A 13,702-nucleotide genomic window follows, 5' to 3' on the forward strand; every position below is an offset into this window, starting at 1 on the left:
TTTGGAGTCGCTCGTCCCTGTTCACATTTTCAAAACAAAGCCATCCGATCACACGCAAATGTTGAAGTACTCTGAATGGAACTTAGGACAGAACAGAAAGGAAATGTAACTTTGAAAATTCCGACCACATCAGCCAGTGGAAGAATATCCGTGTAGATGCTCTGAAAACAATCGTTGGGTTGCATGGAATCGAGATATCTGCGATATCTTCGCTTGTCGGCTTGGGAAATGTTCCCAAACACTTCCGTCAAAGTCTCTTTGCTGCCTATTGGGATTGAGGGCGCTGCACCGGTATATGGAAATTCCAGGATTGTTGATTGCTGGCAGCACATACCGTACTTCAAGCATTTTATCTGAAGTGACTTCCTTGATCAATCCGCATCTATGCTTCTTATGCACCGTGACATCGTGAAAAAAGACACCAACAGGAGGAATCAAATCAAACTCCATGTCCCAGTCACAAGACAAATATTTCGGAGCATTCAAGACATCGGAAGCCTCAATTGATGCAAACGGGTTCGCGCTCTAGATTCACCAACTAACCTTTCTCGGATATTTCGCCTTGTCTCATGATCTCTCTGCTCCAGCTTTCTTCTTTTCAAGTCGGCATTGCCCGCGCGACTCATTAAACTCAGACTCAGTTGAGCAAAATACTTTGGCACTGAGTACAAGTACAAGTCTACTAACACTTGGAAATGTCTTTTACTCAAAGTTAAGTTAAAAAGCAGTACGAGGACAATGACTGAATCGGAGGCTTGCGGCGGCTCCGTCACCCCGGCCGCCCGCGCCGGGCGGCCGCACTCTCAATGCCCGGGCCGTCCCGCGAGCCGGACCGGGGGCCCAGCGCCGCCGATCGGGGGTGGGGCTGGCTCTCGGACAGTGAGCCCCCCCGGGCCGCGCGGCGCAGGCGCGCCCGGCGGGGGGCCCCGGGCGGCGCCGGGGCCCGGGCGCTCAGCTCGGGATTCAGTGAACTCGTGGCACCGGTCAGTGTGAGGGCATCAAGTTTGCAGGCTGTGATCTTCGAGCAAAGTGCTAGCGACCTAGAATGGTATGTTGACAGAGCGTCGTCCTTGCTGGGTAATTGTTGACTCGTCATGCAGTTTGGAAGGTACACGAACCTGCAGCCTGACTTCAACAAGTTTCGTCGAAGCGTGCTTACGGTTGTGCTGTTCCTGTCAAAGTTGTGATAGTAGTTTTATAAGGTTTGCAGGCCTGTTTTCGAGCAGTTTTGTTCTACGTTTTCTTGGTTTTCACCCTCTTTTTTGTCCAATCTCTCCCAGTAGTGCTGATCTATCTTCTCACTGCAGATATTTCTCGTCTGCTGTGCCTGTGCTTTGCATGCAGACCGGGCCAAGCTTGTTCCTTTCGTCATCTTGGAGGTAGGGGACCAGTTGGTCTGACATGCTCGTACTCATCTCCGATACAGAGTGTGTTCTGCCCCCTCGCTCTTTCTAGTGCTCCACTGTTATATGGTGGCTTTCTCAAGAAATATCCTGGTATTGCTTGCTACCCTCCGATCCTTTGATGAGTCGAAGTCAAACAGGAATCAAATATTCTCCATTGCGAATATTACAAGAAAGGAATGCTATGCATATGCTAGGTATGAGAAAGCATGCTGGATGGCTTTGATTGTCTTGTCATGTAGGGGTGAGGGAAGACAAAGAGGCCGCAAGGCTGTACGATTCTTTGCCATTCTCTCCTTTCGCCCCAAGCGCCATAAATCATGCGAACATGTTATACATTTATCCGGTCTTGTTCTCTCATCGTTACCATGATCTGTATTCCTCCTTAAAATCCTTTAACCAGGCAATCTTGACTGGATTCTGGATATACAGCGATTCAGGTCTGTTGTGCTTGCAAATCTCTGGTCGTCATTTTCACAATCGTGATTTAGCTTCGCTCGGGCTTGAGGCTACCTTTCCAGATCTCGTTCCACAGGTAAGTAAACCTAAATCCTTTCAACCCCTTGCCTTGTCACCGATTGTGGCATCTCGACAGAGAAACTTGTTCATCGATGCTGTACTGGAGGAAGAAAGTGCAAAGCAGGTTTCCTCCGCTTCTCCGGCTCATAGCACAATCAACGTTCATACAGGCTGTGATACTCGGCGCCGGATTCGATGTGAGGGCGTACGGCAAGCATGGTAGGAGGATGAAGTTCTTTGAGGTACTAGAAGCACCTCACTAGCCACCAACATTGAGTGTCATACTAGGTTGACTTTAACGTGACGCAACGAGCAAAGCTGGACTCGCTGGTAGTGCTGCATTTCCTTTTTGAATTTGTGAGATTCTCCATCTTTGCTTCAGGCTGCGGCTGGGATGGACGCGTCAGGTGTGAGCTGGCTAGGAATATTCAAGTTTTGAAACTGTACAAGGTGTTTCGTTTGTACCGCTCGATGTCCGCGATGAGCAATGGCTGCAAAAGTTAGAGAAGGTGAGAAAATGATGTTCTTTAACTCTCCTGAAAGAATTTTCGAAGAGCGGCTTTAACAAAAATGCGAAAACCATCTTTATCGTGGAGGTTTTCTAATTATTCAGACTTGATTCTTCCATTCATTCTCTGCAAGGGATTGATCTACTATCTCCCAAAAAACAAGGTCACCCAGCTTTTGGACTTTGTGTCGGAGTGTGCGCAAGGGTGAACTCAAAAACTCACCGTCTCACGTGTCTCACTATCTCTCAAGCTCGGTGGTTGTCTTCGATTACTTGCACACCCAAGTTGTGAGGGGTGAAAAGGTGAACCTTGCTGTGATTCGATTGCCCTCCCTTGCAGACATCTCAAACCTTGGACTCTCACTTTCTTCCCATTTCCATGCAGCACTCGTACATGAAGAAGATCCTCGAAATGGCAGGAGAACCGCTACTTTTCGGTCGAGCTGTTTGTATCGTATCTTTGAATGATTTCTTGTTTCAGGTGTTGAAGAAGAAGCTGCAACGGTCATGGTCGGTCCCTTTCCTTTTTTGTTGTCTAATGCTGAGACCGTCGGAAAGGACTGGGCTTCTGGACTTGGCTTCGAGGTCAAGAGGTGGCAGAGCTTGCCTACAGTCGGTAAGTGATCGATGTGATGGCTAGAGAGCGATGACACATCCAGGCGGAATGGTTGCTCTCGAGGTTGTCCAGCGAAGAAAGGCAACAACAAGTGAGAGTTTATGATCAGAGGGTGCAAAATCTGACAGATCGGAAGGAATAGAAAAGGGAACGAAGAAAGGGCAGCAACGGGATAATGAGGCAAGAAGCCAGATCAAGGTCTATCATCCTATGCCGGAAGGGTTGTAACACTGGTGTGAAGGAACAAACGATCTCAAAGGAAGAGTTATAAATGAGTTGATGGGTACAACTATGTAATCATATCGGAATTGGGGTCTATCATGAGATGGATATCTATAAATACTTTGAATGGGCGTACTGAAACATCAAGAGACTGGCTATCCAACTTGTCTGGTCTCACAGTCTGAGAGAGCGTGTGAGGAGCGATATCTTTCTCCTCCTAACAGTTGCAAGCTTTGCTCCCACTGGCTGCTCCACTTCCTCCGTTCGAGGTGTCGTCGGCAACCACAAGAATCGGCGCATTTCCCCCACTTCGCCGAGCCGATTGCCTAGAGTCGTTCTCCTGCCTTTGTTCTGAAGACCTTACAGTCATTTTTGTTAACAGCCTCATGTTGACATACCGATCATCTTCTTTGCCAGCGCAAGGAATGTTTCCTCGATGCCTTTTCCGAGCTTTGCGGAAGTCTGGAGCGACTACGGTGAGGTGAAGAACAACCAACAACACCGAGAACCTGAAAGTGATATGCTCCAACGCTAGCTGCATACTCTTCCGCTTCACTCTTCTCAACTTGTCTCTCTTTATCCAGATCAATCTTGTTCCCTGCAATGCACAGGACAATCTCCTGTCCAACCATCTTCCTCAACTCTTTGACCCAATTCTTCACTTTTGCAAAGCTTTCAGTGTCAGTTGTATCGTACACCAGGAGTGCCTGACATTCATATGAGCCAAACAACATGAGGGCAGCGCCGGCATACCCCGTCGGCATCTCTGTAATAGATTGGGCCTAAGGCATGGAAACGCTCTTGACCAGCTGTATCCCAGATCGCGAGGTTGCACGTATTCTCTCCTATATTTATTCGCTTGCTGAGAAATGATGCTTGGATGGTGGTCTGCTGCTTGTCCGAGAAGGTGTTGTTCACGTACCTCAAAACGAGCGATGTCTTTCCAACACGACCTGCACGATTTGGTCAGCAAACCAAGAGAATAAGCAAAATGAGGGTCACCTTCACCGAGAAGCACAATTTTGTAATTGTTCTTCCCCCTCACATCAGCCATGGCAACCAGACTCTAGTGTTGACCTGCTGGAAGGCATTTCACCGATTGGACAGCAGACCTGATGCTCATAGAACAAGCAAACAGCTTGACGACCACCATGTAAACATAAATGCAAGCGAACTAGTAAAATTGTCGTCTGGTATTCAGATTTTCTTTCTTTCTCTTTTTTTATACTCATTCTATTTTCCTTTCCCAAGTGATTGTTGCAACTGGTGGTTGCAGGGCTACACAAGAACAACATGACACCTTTCCAGAAATCTTTTCCTTCAAAGTCCATTTGCATCTTATTATGGTCCTATCTTCTTTCAGTGTTTTTGCACCAACAATGCGCACGTTGATCTCTGTTGGTGTCAAGTTCTTCCCGCTTCCCCTTGCAATCTACCTACGTTTCATGCCTATTTGACGTCGAATAAAATGTTCCTATCCTATCATCAAATGAAAGACTTCTCTGTTACTTTGTTCCTTGATCTCTTAGTCTGCAATGTACTGGTTGGCATCCCTAAGCTGCACCTATGCACGTTTGGAGGGATTTTCTCCAATCATCTCAATTAGCCTGACATAAGATGTAGCACTCAATACCTTCCCTGAAAAGATCATATCATCCTCGTGTTCCTCATTCTCTCTACTCCTCTCTTCTACTGCTTCTACTGCTTCATACTTCCTCTGAACTCTTCTCCTGTCCCGTCCCTCCTCAGTGTTGATGCGGTCAGTGCGCATGGGGAGGTGGCAGCTTTCACTATAAAACTCAGTTTTAATAAACCCTCGAATATTCCTCATTCTATAAATTAATTTCAAATATTGCAGAAGAAATGTTCTGTTTGCGATCCTCAATGCCCCCAAGAGCATCTCTGGTATTTATCAGTATCCGTAAGTATCAAAATCAGAAGCCTTGACCTATTGAGTCACCAGCCTTGCCGAGGACCATTATTTTATTGTTTCAAAACTGAATTCTCAAATTGTTCGGGACCCTCCGTGCACCCCATCTTTTGAGGCTAACTTTGAAACATGAAGAGAACATTTCAAATATTAAACAATATTTCACTTGCCCTGCAGGTCACAACTGATTTCTGTGAACCATATCAAAATGTCCTTTATCAATTGAAAATTGACGAGCAAAATTGAATAGAATTTTGAAAATATCTAATATAAACTCTGAAAGATTGTACCTGACAGAGCAATCGTGGCCGAGCGGTTAAGGCGAAGGACTAGAAATCCTTTGGGGTCTCCCCGCGCAGGTTCGAGTCCTGCCGATTGCGTTTCTTTTTCATGCATTTTTGCCGCCCGACCGCCGCGAGCTTGCAAGTTGACTCGCACTGCAACCGTAGGTCACCGAGTCACGAGGTGGCATGACTCCCCTATGAGCTGGGACCCATCGGAGATACCGTACTGGCAAGGGTCCTGGCCTGAGCGGATTCATTCATTGAAATCTGATTTAAGTGCCAATGATTTCCCTCTAGGATCATCACCGTTGAGTCGGACAAGCTAATCAACCGCCCCATACTTCACATCGCCGCACAAACAGTGCGACACTGCAAGACAATCAGACCATCCACTCGATCGAGCCGCTCATGCTGGATCCTCCAAAGCTCACGACACTTCCTCCGCCGCCAGAGACCTGCAGCAGGCGTTCAGGATCACACAGGCATGAGATAGAGATGCCCACCGGTCTCGTGGCTGCGGCTTGGAACAACTCGTCGTCGATGCTGAGGAAAGACAATCATGCAAGCAGAACGAGGGGAGAGAGACTCTGACCTTGAGCCTCCCAGAGAGACCGAAGACGCAACGATGGACCTGCGAAGAGGAAACGACGCGATGAGAACAGATAGCTCGGCACGTCAGCTCAACAACCTCGCCCGTCGCTTCGACAGCGCGTCAGTCAAGAGGTCATCGATGCTGTCGACTATGTCAGGGAAGAGCACAAGACACGGCAAGAGGAGGTGGAGGGAATCACCTCGAGTCCATCGACATGTATTTATCGCTCTCCATCAAAATCCGATCCATCTTGAACGCCTGCGCTCGTTACACGTGAGCGACAAGAAGGAGCAACAGCGCATTCGAGGACCTCGATCGAGCGCAACCAAGCAGCAAAGGCTCGTCCAAGTGTCTGCTTCTGCCAGTTTCCTGGGTGACAAGCTTATGTCAACGGACAGGACTACTTTGGCAGGAGGCAAACCGATGAGCTTGCTGAGGAGGGTATCTCTGCATCGGATCAGCCGGCTCTGATCCACCCGTGGATTGCCTTGGCTCGCGGCCTTGACCGAACAGTTCAAAACCTCAGCCAGGACACGCCGGCAGCTCACCTGCTGCATGCGGTTCCGCAAGAATTCTCTCTTCATGTTCAAGTCCCTGATTCTCTCATCATCCTTTGCCAGTGGGTCTGCCGCGAGACACAAGCACCTCAACACCGCTTCGTTGTCCCTCACTCTCTCTTCCGCCATCCTCAGCCTGCAAGGAGTGCAATATGAGCAGGAATGAAATCTTCACCGCAATCCCACGACAACAAGCTCACCGAGGGCCCAAGTTGTTGTCAACGTTGCTGTCAGCGCAAATTCGTCAATCGAAATGTCTTGACAACTCAAAGTTGATCACTTCGGGTGTTGAGATTGTGTCGAGTTCTCCCCAAGGCTCCGGTGAAGCCCTTGTGCCTGGCCCACTGTGTCACAACTCACCATGAAGGCGACTAAGTGACCTCTGCTATCCGCTGGTTGTAAGTCTCTCGCAGACTCTTGATCACGTGCTCCACCTGTGCGCGCGTCAGCAGAAGCACAGATCGACGGTCAACTCACGTTTTCGATCCTCAATCGACTTTGCTTCAGCTCTTCGTTGGGCTGAGCCGACGTCTGCTGCATCCCAACTCAATCACAACGACCTGGAACAGTGCAACATCGTTTACGGGAGTTGACTGCTGACCCTGCACCTTCATGCGCATGTCGTTGACTTCAGCCTGTTTGCAAGTCTGAGCTCTTACAGTCCAGACCTTGTTGGTAGATCATGACCTGAAGTCTTTCCCTCTTGCCAGACAATGCCAGAGACTCGTTCTGCGATGCCTGCAACAAATCCTTCACTCTTCCGTCATTGACGTTCTTCTTCAAGTTCCTGTCTTGCGCGCTTGAGCTGCTCTTGAAGTTGCTCAAGCTTCATCTGCAGGAAGTTCTCCTGCGATTACAAAGTAAGGACGGCGCTAAATCATTAGCTGCTTCACCGCTTTCCGGAGCTCTTCATTTTCATCCGCAGTCCTCATTGTCATCGATCGCTGGAGTGATTGGAGTTCAGAACCCAGGGGCAATGGCATGTCAAATACTTGGTTGGCAATCTCGCCCTGATATTGTTGAACTGCTAGAGGATATTGGGATTCAGCCTGCAACCACTTCCCTCAGAAAGTATTCGATCGAGGTTCAACAGTCTACTTGAAGCAGCTTCTCACTCTCTTGCAGCATGTTCTAATTTCACTGTCAGCAAAGCACAAGTATATCTCACTTCGATACCTTCAGGCTCTTCTCAGATTCCAAAGCAGCCGCACACTCCTGATCCATCCTTTTCTGATCGACAGCATGTAAAACACATGAAGATGGGAAAGAGTTGACCAACAATCTCTGCTTTCTTGGATTCTATTTCATCGTTCCTCGCCCCCATCTCCACTCGAGCTCGCGAAATCTTATCGAGCAAAGGTCAGTTGATGCTCGACAACCTCGAACTATCTCTCTTACCTGCGAATTCATGCTCTCGAGAAGATTCTTCGATTCTGAAATAAGAAATCATCAACAGAATGCAAGTTGAGTCATCTCGGAAAGACCAGTTTGTTTTTCTTTTTCATCCAAGACGTCCCTCTCTAGTTTTTGGATCTATTCAACAAAATGATCGTTAGACATGCATCCACATGAATGCCTTTGGGGAGTTACCATCTCACTTTGCATTTGGAGGGTTTTGTCCTGTTCCGCATTCGCATCAAGGAGCGGTCTCAGCTGCGACCATGTCATCAAGCTGGAACCATGCAAGTCTAACAGCCTTCACCTTCATGCTTTGCAGCTGCGCCCCTTGTTCTTGTTTTGCAGCATTCTCAGCATTCGCCTGCAAGCATACAGATGACGTTCCCAAGATCTTCTTTGCAACAATCTGGCTGACCTTGCTCACCAAGTCATCCAGCTCAGCAATCCGGTTGCTCTGCGATTGCAGAAACTCCGTCTTTCTCCATAATCAGGCATGTTGATCCCACTAGTCGTGCAACTCACCTGATTCTCAGCTCTATTCTGCAGATCTCGGAGGATGCTCTCCTTCAGGCTCAACTCGTCTCTCAGTCTGAGAGAACCCCCAGACTTCTCCAAGTCCAGCTGCATTTGCAGCTGAAGGACATTGAAGACCAACTTCAGGTGGGCTGAGACGGCATTGTGGCAAGTGAGCTACCTGCGAGATACCCGACTGCAGATCCTCGATCTGTGATTCCTTCTGTTGTGCCTGATCCTTCAGTTCCTTCACCTGCCGGGGTCGCTTCAGGGATAGAAGTTGCGAGGCGGAGGTCGATTCGGTGTAGTCACCTGAGCATCAGGTGGGTACTGTGCGCTGGTATTCAACTGCGCTATCTCCTCCTAGGGTCCGTTTTGTGAGAAGTACCAAAATAACAGAACACACGCTGACTTGTGTCTTCCTGAGCTCTTCTTCCATCTGCTGAATTCTAGAATCTGACTCATCCTGCAAAACAATTCACGGGAAACAGGAAGGGCAAATAGATCTTACAGTTTTGGACCGCATTCCTTCGCGGAATAGAATAAATTTCTCTCTGAAAGCTTCCTGTGAACCATCAATCAGGCTTGCAGACCCCGAGGTTCGATTGTCAACATGGTTTCTTTGCAAATCGATCAATTCTTCGTTCCTTCGAATGATTTCTTCGGCCTAGACGACAGGCTCATTGGCAAAGAAAATCGTCAGCACGGGCAAAACACTAACTTGCACGTCCACTTTGCTTTTCAACTCGTCCACCTGCCGCACAATTATCAACATTCATCAGCATTCATGCTCAACGAGGAGCTATTCATCTTGACAAGCACCTTCTGGCGGAGATTATCCTTTTCTTGAGTAGAGATTTGATGCTGGTAATTCTTCCCATCAAAATACGTGCTATTGCTTCCCTGAGTCGGATTCAAAGGCTGATTGTTCATAAGGTTGCTCGTTGAAGCCCTCAAAATATCAGCTGGAAAACCAACAAAATTATTAGTCTTCAACGATCCGATTTATAACAAGGTCGACCTTGACCGCGAGAAGCATGTATCTGATCCAGATTTGACGTGGACGATGATAGCAGGTTCTGCAAGCAAAGACAAATCATTGCGGCAACATTTCATCTCAAGCACTTCTACCTCATGTCTACTCGGCTCGATGTAATTCCTGGTTTCCCCCACCTGGTTTCAGGGTTTCAAATGTCGCTTTATCAACCAGCAGAGTGGCATCGCTCACATTTGAACGTAAAGGTGTCATGTTGTGATATTGCAGCGGCTGTGTCAATCTTCCGCCGCCTGCCGAGCAGATCAAATGAATTTTCTATGAGCACACAAGACTACTTGGAGGCCCTTGCATCATCGGACGTTGAGATCCTCTCAGATCAGGGGCATGGGACTCCATGCCATCGACGCGACTTGCTCGAATCTGGATTCATGCGCTTACCAATGGACGACAAAGCTCGCGCTTACCGGAACATTCTGTTGTAGTTGCCCGGGAATCGAAGGAACACCATAAGGATATCCAACATGGTGGTTGTAGACGTTTTGAGGAGGGAGGTTTGCGTAGACGAAGGGTTGATTGTAGGAATACATCCTCCAACAACCTCGATATCACAGTCCTCTTTCTATGTGCCACCAGACACCTATGCAGCCGTCAACTTTCCCCCGACATCTCTCTTCCCGGAAAAAACATCAACATCAAGACTGACATCTTTGGATCAATTCCTGTTGTCTATCACTATCGCAAAAAGTTCGGTAAACTCTAAAAATTCGGATAACCGATGATAAGAACGAGCTTTTGTTCCTTCTTCACATTAGAAACGCTTCTGCATATTCCTCAATTGTGATCTAACAAAAATTAAATTCGATCTATGCCCCATGCTATGTATCTCCAAACGAAATAAGTGCCTTTCCCGTCTTCTTCTAGGCCAAATCAATATGTTTACGATAATCCCTCGCACCAAAATCAAGCTCTTTTTGTCCCCATTTCATTCCTTTCCATCGCACTTAACATGCGCTAATTTTTGACATGCTCTTTCCGTCTCCGATGATCACTCGCTTCTCATACATTGCCATCAATGCCATTCACCTCCCTTCCAGTCTCCTTCCCGAATGATCCCTTCGCGTCTCTGTCGATCTCTCTCCTTGGACACATCATCCTTCCTGCTATCCTAACAAGTCATCTCTTGTTGGCTGCATGATTCCTTTTATGCATCTTCTTTCCTGTCTTTGCTTTCCTCTCCTCCCTCCTCTACAGCCCTCGTCCTTCCCTGCCGAATCTCCACGCCATACTTGAGTACACAATAGCACCCACCCTGTTCAAATCCATAGTAAAATGGGGTGCTGCTGCTCTTGAGACGACGGGGGTAGTCAAAATTGCACGGGGTCCTTGACTTAGAAATGGTGGGGTACATTTCCTCCAGCAGGGTAGGTAAGTGCAGGGGTACTGTGTTTCATGATAGGGTAGGGTAGTGGCAATGGGGTATAATGGGCAATGACGCTGAGATTTGGAAAACCAGTAGGTGGGGTGGTTCCAAAATAGCGTACATACAGGGTACCTACTGGTACCCTACCCCTGCCTTAATTCATTTCACCCCAGCCCCCTCGATTGACCCTTCATACCACCCTTGCTGTCTAATTTAACACTTCCACCCCGTCCAGGAACAGTCCCGAGTAGCGACAGAGGGGGTCCTGGACTAGCCTAGGGGTCCTCGAATGACATTTTGTACTTTACACAGAACTGGCGCTGTTCCGTCTGAAGAACAATTTGGACAAGCGGTTGCCAATGGTGCACCACGAGATCGAAAGGGAAGGGAGCGAGCGAAGAGCAAGAAGTGCGGTCGTAGGACGAGAACTGAGGAGGATAGAAGTTGACTTGGAAGTATCATGCAGGTGTGGTAGAGTGACGAGCAGGAAAGAGGAGAGGAGAGGAGAGGAGAGGAGAGGAGGGAAGAGCTGTGAAGAAGGGAGATCAGTGGAATAGAGATTGCAGAATAAGCAAGTGAGAAGCGACCTCGGTTACAAGTACAAACAGGGAGGTGAGAGATTTGGTCAGGCTGATTCGTTTTGCCAGCAGAAAGTCCGCGAGGGAGGAGGTGGATAGCGAAAGGAGGGCCAAGGGGAATAAGCCCAGGTGACAAGCTTTGCATGAAATTATTACCAAGAGTTGGGTCAGAAACATGGGAAGCCCCTTGGTAGGATGTATGGGTGCTGGTGTCTAGACTCTGGATCGAAGCTATTGTGCAAAGTACCGTGGGCTGAAGAGGAACGACCGCGATCGCAAGAGGAAATCAACACGGGACCGCAACACTCCAGTTTCCTGAATAGAGAAAGACCTTGGTAAGTTGCAACCGTCCCTGTGGGCAGAAAGATTGAGTCAATTGCTTGTGTACAGTTTTGCATGTTTGAACGACCTGATTCTTGGACGCTTCAAATTTGTATCGCTGGGTCATTTTTGACTCTTTGAGCGACTTGCACCCTGGTGGAAACGATCTTAGGCGATGACTGAGGTGATATTTGAATGATGCATGCGAAGCTGAACCCCCTTTCAAAGGTTATCAATGAAAATCGTGCCGATGACGACATACCAAGCGACCATTCACGTTGTTTTTGTTGTTTTCTCCCTTGCATCCGGTCTGCCTCGTCCTGGACTTTTTCTTGCCCTAATAATCTGTTTATGAAGTGTGCAAACACGGTCAAGAAGGGTGTTGGATTCCAGTGTGCAGATGACCAATAGTTCCAAAGATATCAAATCTGTAATTTATGTCTTTGTTTGGTTTAGTGGACTAACTTGCTCCTCCTCCCTTTCTTTCTGCCCTTGTCGTTCATTCTTTTTGTGGACACTTGCTGGACACTTCTTCGTTTTCTCCTTTTCTTGATTCGACTCCTTTTCCTTGGCTCTACAGAAACCTACTCCTCTACTCGTCGACAAGAGCGATGAGCTGACAGAGCATCACAAATATTTTTGTCCTATTTGCATGTACTATCTTGCGGATATGCAGGTGTTTGAAACAACACGTTGCATTGCATCTCTGAAATCGCATATCACAGAAAACCAAGTGCTGTGGACATCATATTTGTCTCGATTGTGTAAAAGCGATGAAGAATCATAAAGTTTCTCAACAAGGGGGACTGGAAACGGCACAGGATGTCGAAGAGTATACCTTCACATTTATGTTGTGAATTTCGCTACTCACATTATGCTTTGCTGCAGCACTGTGGTGTCCTGCCCCCATTGTTCCTGTCCAGTTCTGTAAGATATTTCATTTTCAAATCTTTCTGTGTGTTCTTACGCTATCTCAGGAAATTCGAAAAGATCCGCACGCATGAGGAATCCAGGAGATACGAAGACTCGCCTGCCCTCCATCCGGACTCCAAGGGGAGCAGGAAGCTAACGCCTGGCTTGCAACAAGTTGCTCCTTCACCTCTTAAAGTTGGCCCTTGGCTTTCCCACATGTGTCAAAGTGTCTGAAGACAATCACTCAGGTGGGAGACAGTCACGAGAATATGATGAGAAAGCTGATTACCTTCGATCAATGCGGCATCAACATCAAAGGTTTCGTCGTTGACATCTCTCCTTTCTTTCCTCATCCGAGGCTTTGCCTTCAGGACAAATGAATTCTCCAACGATCCAGGAGGGCAGCGCAGATGTACCCTCGCTACCGGGCGTGCCAATTCCTGTAATGCACTTACCATCACCGATGAGAAGAATCAGTGACGTTTCTTTGCCAGCCTTTGCCCGAGGATCAGTTGCGAGTCAGCGAGTCGGGCGAGGCTCGCAGACTAGAGCAGAGGCTTTTCCTGGACGATGGTCCGGTTTCAGAAGCCACGAGAGGTAGGAATCTGCCGCGCCCGCATTCCGAGGACGGGGACTAAATTTTGAAATGCAGCCGCCTCAGAAGCTGAGGTTCAATCGCCGCAGGACAATGCTTCTGCAAGGCCCCCAAGACCATCGTCCTCTCCCTCTTTAACGTCACCACCGCCAGAGTAACCTAGTAATGGAGAACGACGCTGCCGGTGTTTCTTGTGTATATACATTCGAGATTTGTAAAGAAACGTATCATATTGGATCCCTGACGCGAGGATGGTTGGTTGTTTTCTTAGCACATACGGTAGGAAAGTCAAATTAAGCTATGTCAATGGAAAGATATCCCCTTCCGCACGTTTGCA

General features: G+C 47.9%; 4 protein-coding genes and 1 non-coding gene across 5 annotated transcripts; 3 read left to right on the top strand and 2 right to left on the bottom strand.

The window, feature by feature from the left end:
• Window positions 1-1,008: 1,008 nt before the first annotated feature.
• On the top strand, window positions 1,009-3,274 carry GUITHDRAFT_161606 (hypothetical protein; the record flags this gene model as incomplete). The annotated part of the gene is made up of 20 exons (XM_005838008.1): window positions 1,009-1,048; window positions 1,101-1,160; window positions 1,211-1,246; window positions 1,308-1,379; window positions 1,427-1,496; window positions 1,544-1,600; window positions 1,646-1,749; window positions 1,807-1,843; window positions 1,895-1,938; window positions 1,999-2,046; window positions 2,093-2,164; window positions 2,211-2,252; window positions 2,305-2,329; window positions 2,373-2,431; window positions 2,565-2,635; window positions 2,682-2,733; window positions 2,816-2,911; window positions 2,989-3,046; window positions 3,090-3,137; window positions 3,183-3,274. The coding sequence occupies exons 1-20, from the start codon at window positions 1,046-1,048 to the stop codon at window positions 3,272-3,274; spliced, it is 1,146 nt and encodes a 381-aa protein (XP_005838065.1). The 5' UTR covers window positions 1,009-1,045.
• Window positions 3,275-3,324: 50 nt separating this feature from the next.
• On the bottom strand, window positions 3,325-4,350 carry GUITHDRAFT_85102 (hypothetical protein). The gene is made up of 5 exons (XM_005838009.1): window positions 4,271-4,350; window positions 4,022-4,221; window positions 3,778-3,975; window positions 3,667-3,730; window positions 3,325-3,619 (listed from the first exon to the last, which is right to left on the bottom strand). The coding sequence occupies exons 1-5, from the start codon at window positions 4,320-4,322 to the stop codon at window positions 3,486-3,488; spliced, it is 648 nt and encodes a 215-aa protein (XP_005838066.1). The 5' UTR covers window positions 4,323-4,350; the 3' UTR covers window positions 3,325-3,485.
• Window positions 4,351-5,496: 1,146 nt separating this feature from the next.
• Window positions 5,497-5,578, top strand: GUITHDRAFT_t30. Its single transcript has one exon. It is a non-coding gene; the product is annotated as a tRNA-Ser (tRNA).
• Window positions 5,579-5,862: 284 nt separating this feature from the next.
• GUITHDRAFT_103008 (hypothetical protein) lies at window positions 5,863-9,475 on the bottom strand (the record flags this gene model as incomplete). Its single annotated transcript, XM_005838010.1, has 30 exons — window positions 5,863-5,937; window positions 5,986-6,025; window positions 6,075-6,113; window positions 6,171-6,215; window positions 6,274-6,332; window positions 6,385-6,443; window positions 6,496-6,574; window positions 6,623-6,668; window positions 6,720-6,767; window positions 6,832-6,858; window positions 6,912-6,967; window positions 7,012-7,065; window positions 7,109-7,165; window positions 7,216-7,266; window positions 7,319-7,369; window positions 7,525-7,575; window positions 7,624-7,680; window positions 7,730-7,762; window positions 7,808-7,861; window positions 7,911-7,976; window positions 8,030-8,064; window positions 8,116-8,164; window positions 8,222-8,284; window positions 8,334-8,483; window positions 8,552-8,694; window positions 8,735-8,795; window positions 8,855-8,905; window positions 8,955-9,008; window positions 9,054-9,107; window positions 9,365-9,475. The coding sequence occupies 30 exons, from the start codon at window positions 9,473-9,475 to the stop codon at window positions 5,863-5,865; spliced, it is 1,818 nt and encodes a 605-aa protein (XP_005838067.1).
• A 2,132-nt stretch (window positions 9,476-11,607) lies between these two features.
• On the top strand, window positions 11,608-13,596 carry GUITHDRAFT_150988 (hypothetical protein). Its single transcript, XM_005838011.1, has 12 exons — window positions 11,608-11,872; window positions 11,928-12,042; window positions 12,087-12,166; window positions 12,216-12,288; window positions 12,439-12,534; window positions 12,584-12,690; window positions 12,747-12,785; window positions 12,836-12,965; window positions 13,019-13,088; window positions 13,142-13,212; window positions 13,265-13,367; window positions 13,423-13,596. Exons 4-12 carry the CDS (start codon window positions 12,259-12,261, stop codon window positions 13,521-13,523), a joined length of 747 nt encoding a protein of 248 aa, XP_005838068.1. The 5' UTR covers window positions 11,608-11,872; window positions 11,928-12,042; window positions 12,087-12,166; window positions 12,216-12,258; the 3' UTR covers window positions 13,524-13,596.
• Window positions 13,597-13,702: the final 106 nt, after the last annotated feature.

The sequence above is a fragment of the Guillardia theta genome (genome assembly GCF_000315625.1).
Source record: "Guillardia theta CCMP2712 unplaced genomic scaffold GUITHscaffold_12, whole genome shotgun sequence".
NCBI classification, from domain to species: domain Eukaryota; class Cryptophyceae; order Pyrenomonadales; family Geminigeraceae; genus Guillardia; species Guillardia theta.

What these genes read in the sequence shown, in the direction of transcription:
- GUITHDRAFT_85102 (XM_005838009.1), bottom strand. Translation starts at nt 4,322, where the DNA reads ATGGCTGATGTGAGGGGGAAGAACAATTACAAAATTGTGCTTCTCGGT. An exon ending in AATTGTGCTTCTCGGTGAAG is followed by an intron (nt 4,222 to 4,270) that starts GTGACCCTCATT and finishes CAAATCGTGCAG; the next exon opens with GTCGTGTTGGAAAGACATCG. An exon ending in ATTACAGAGATGCCGACGGG is followed by an intron (nt 3,976 to 4,021) that starts GTATGCCGGCGC and finishes TATGAATGTCAG; the next exon opens with GCACTCCTGGTGTACGATAC.
- GUITHDRAFT_150988 (XM_005838011.1), top strand. Translation starts at nt 12,259, where the DNA reads ATGACCAATAGTTCCAAAGATATCAAATCT. An exon ending in GTTCCAAAGATATCAAATCT is followed by an intron (nt 12,289 to 12,438) that starts GTAATTTATGTC and finishes TTGGCTCTACAG; the next exon opens with AAACCTACTCCTCTACTCGT. An exon ending in ACTATCTTGCGGATATGCAG is followed by an intron (nt 12,535 to 12,583) that starts GTGTTTGAAACA and finishes CGCATATCACAG; the next exon opens with AAAACCAAGTGCTGTGGACA.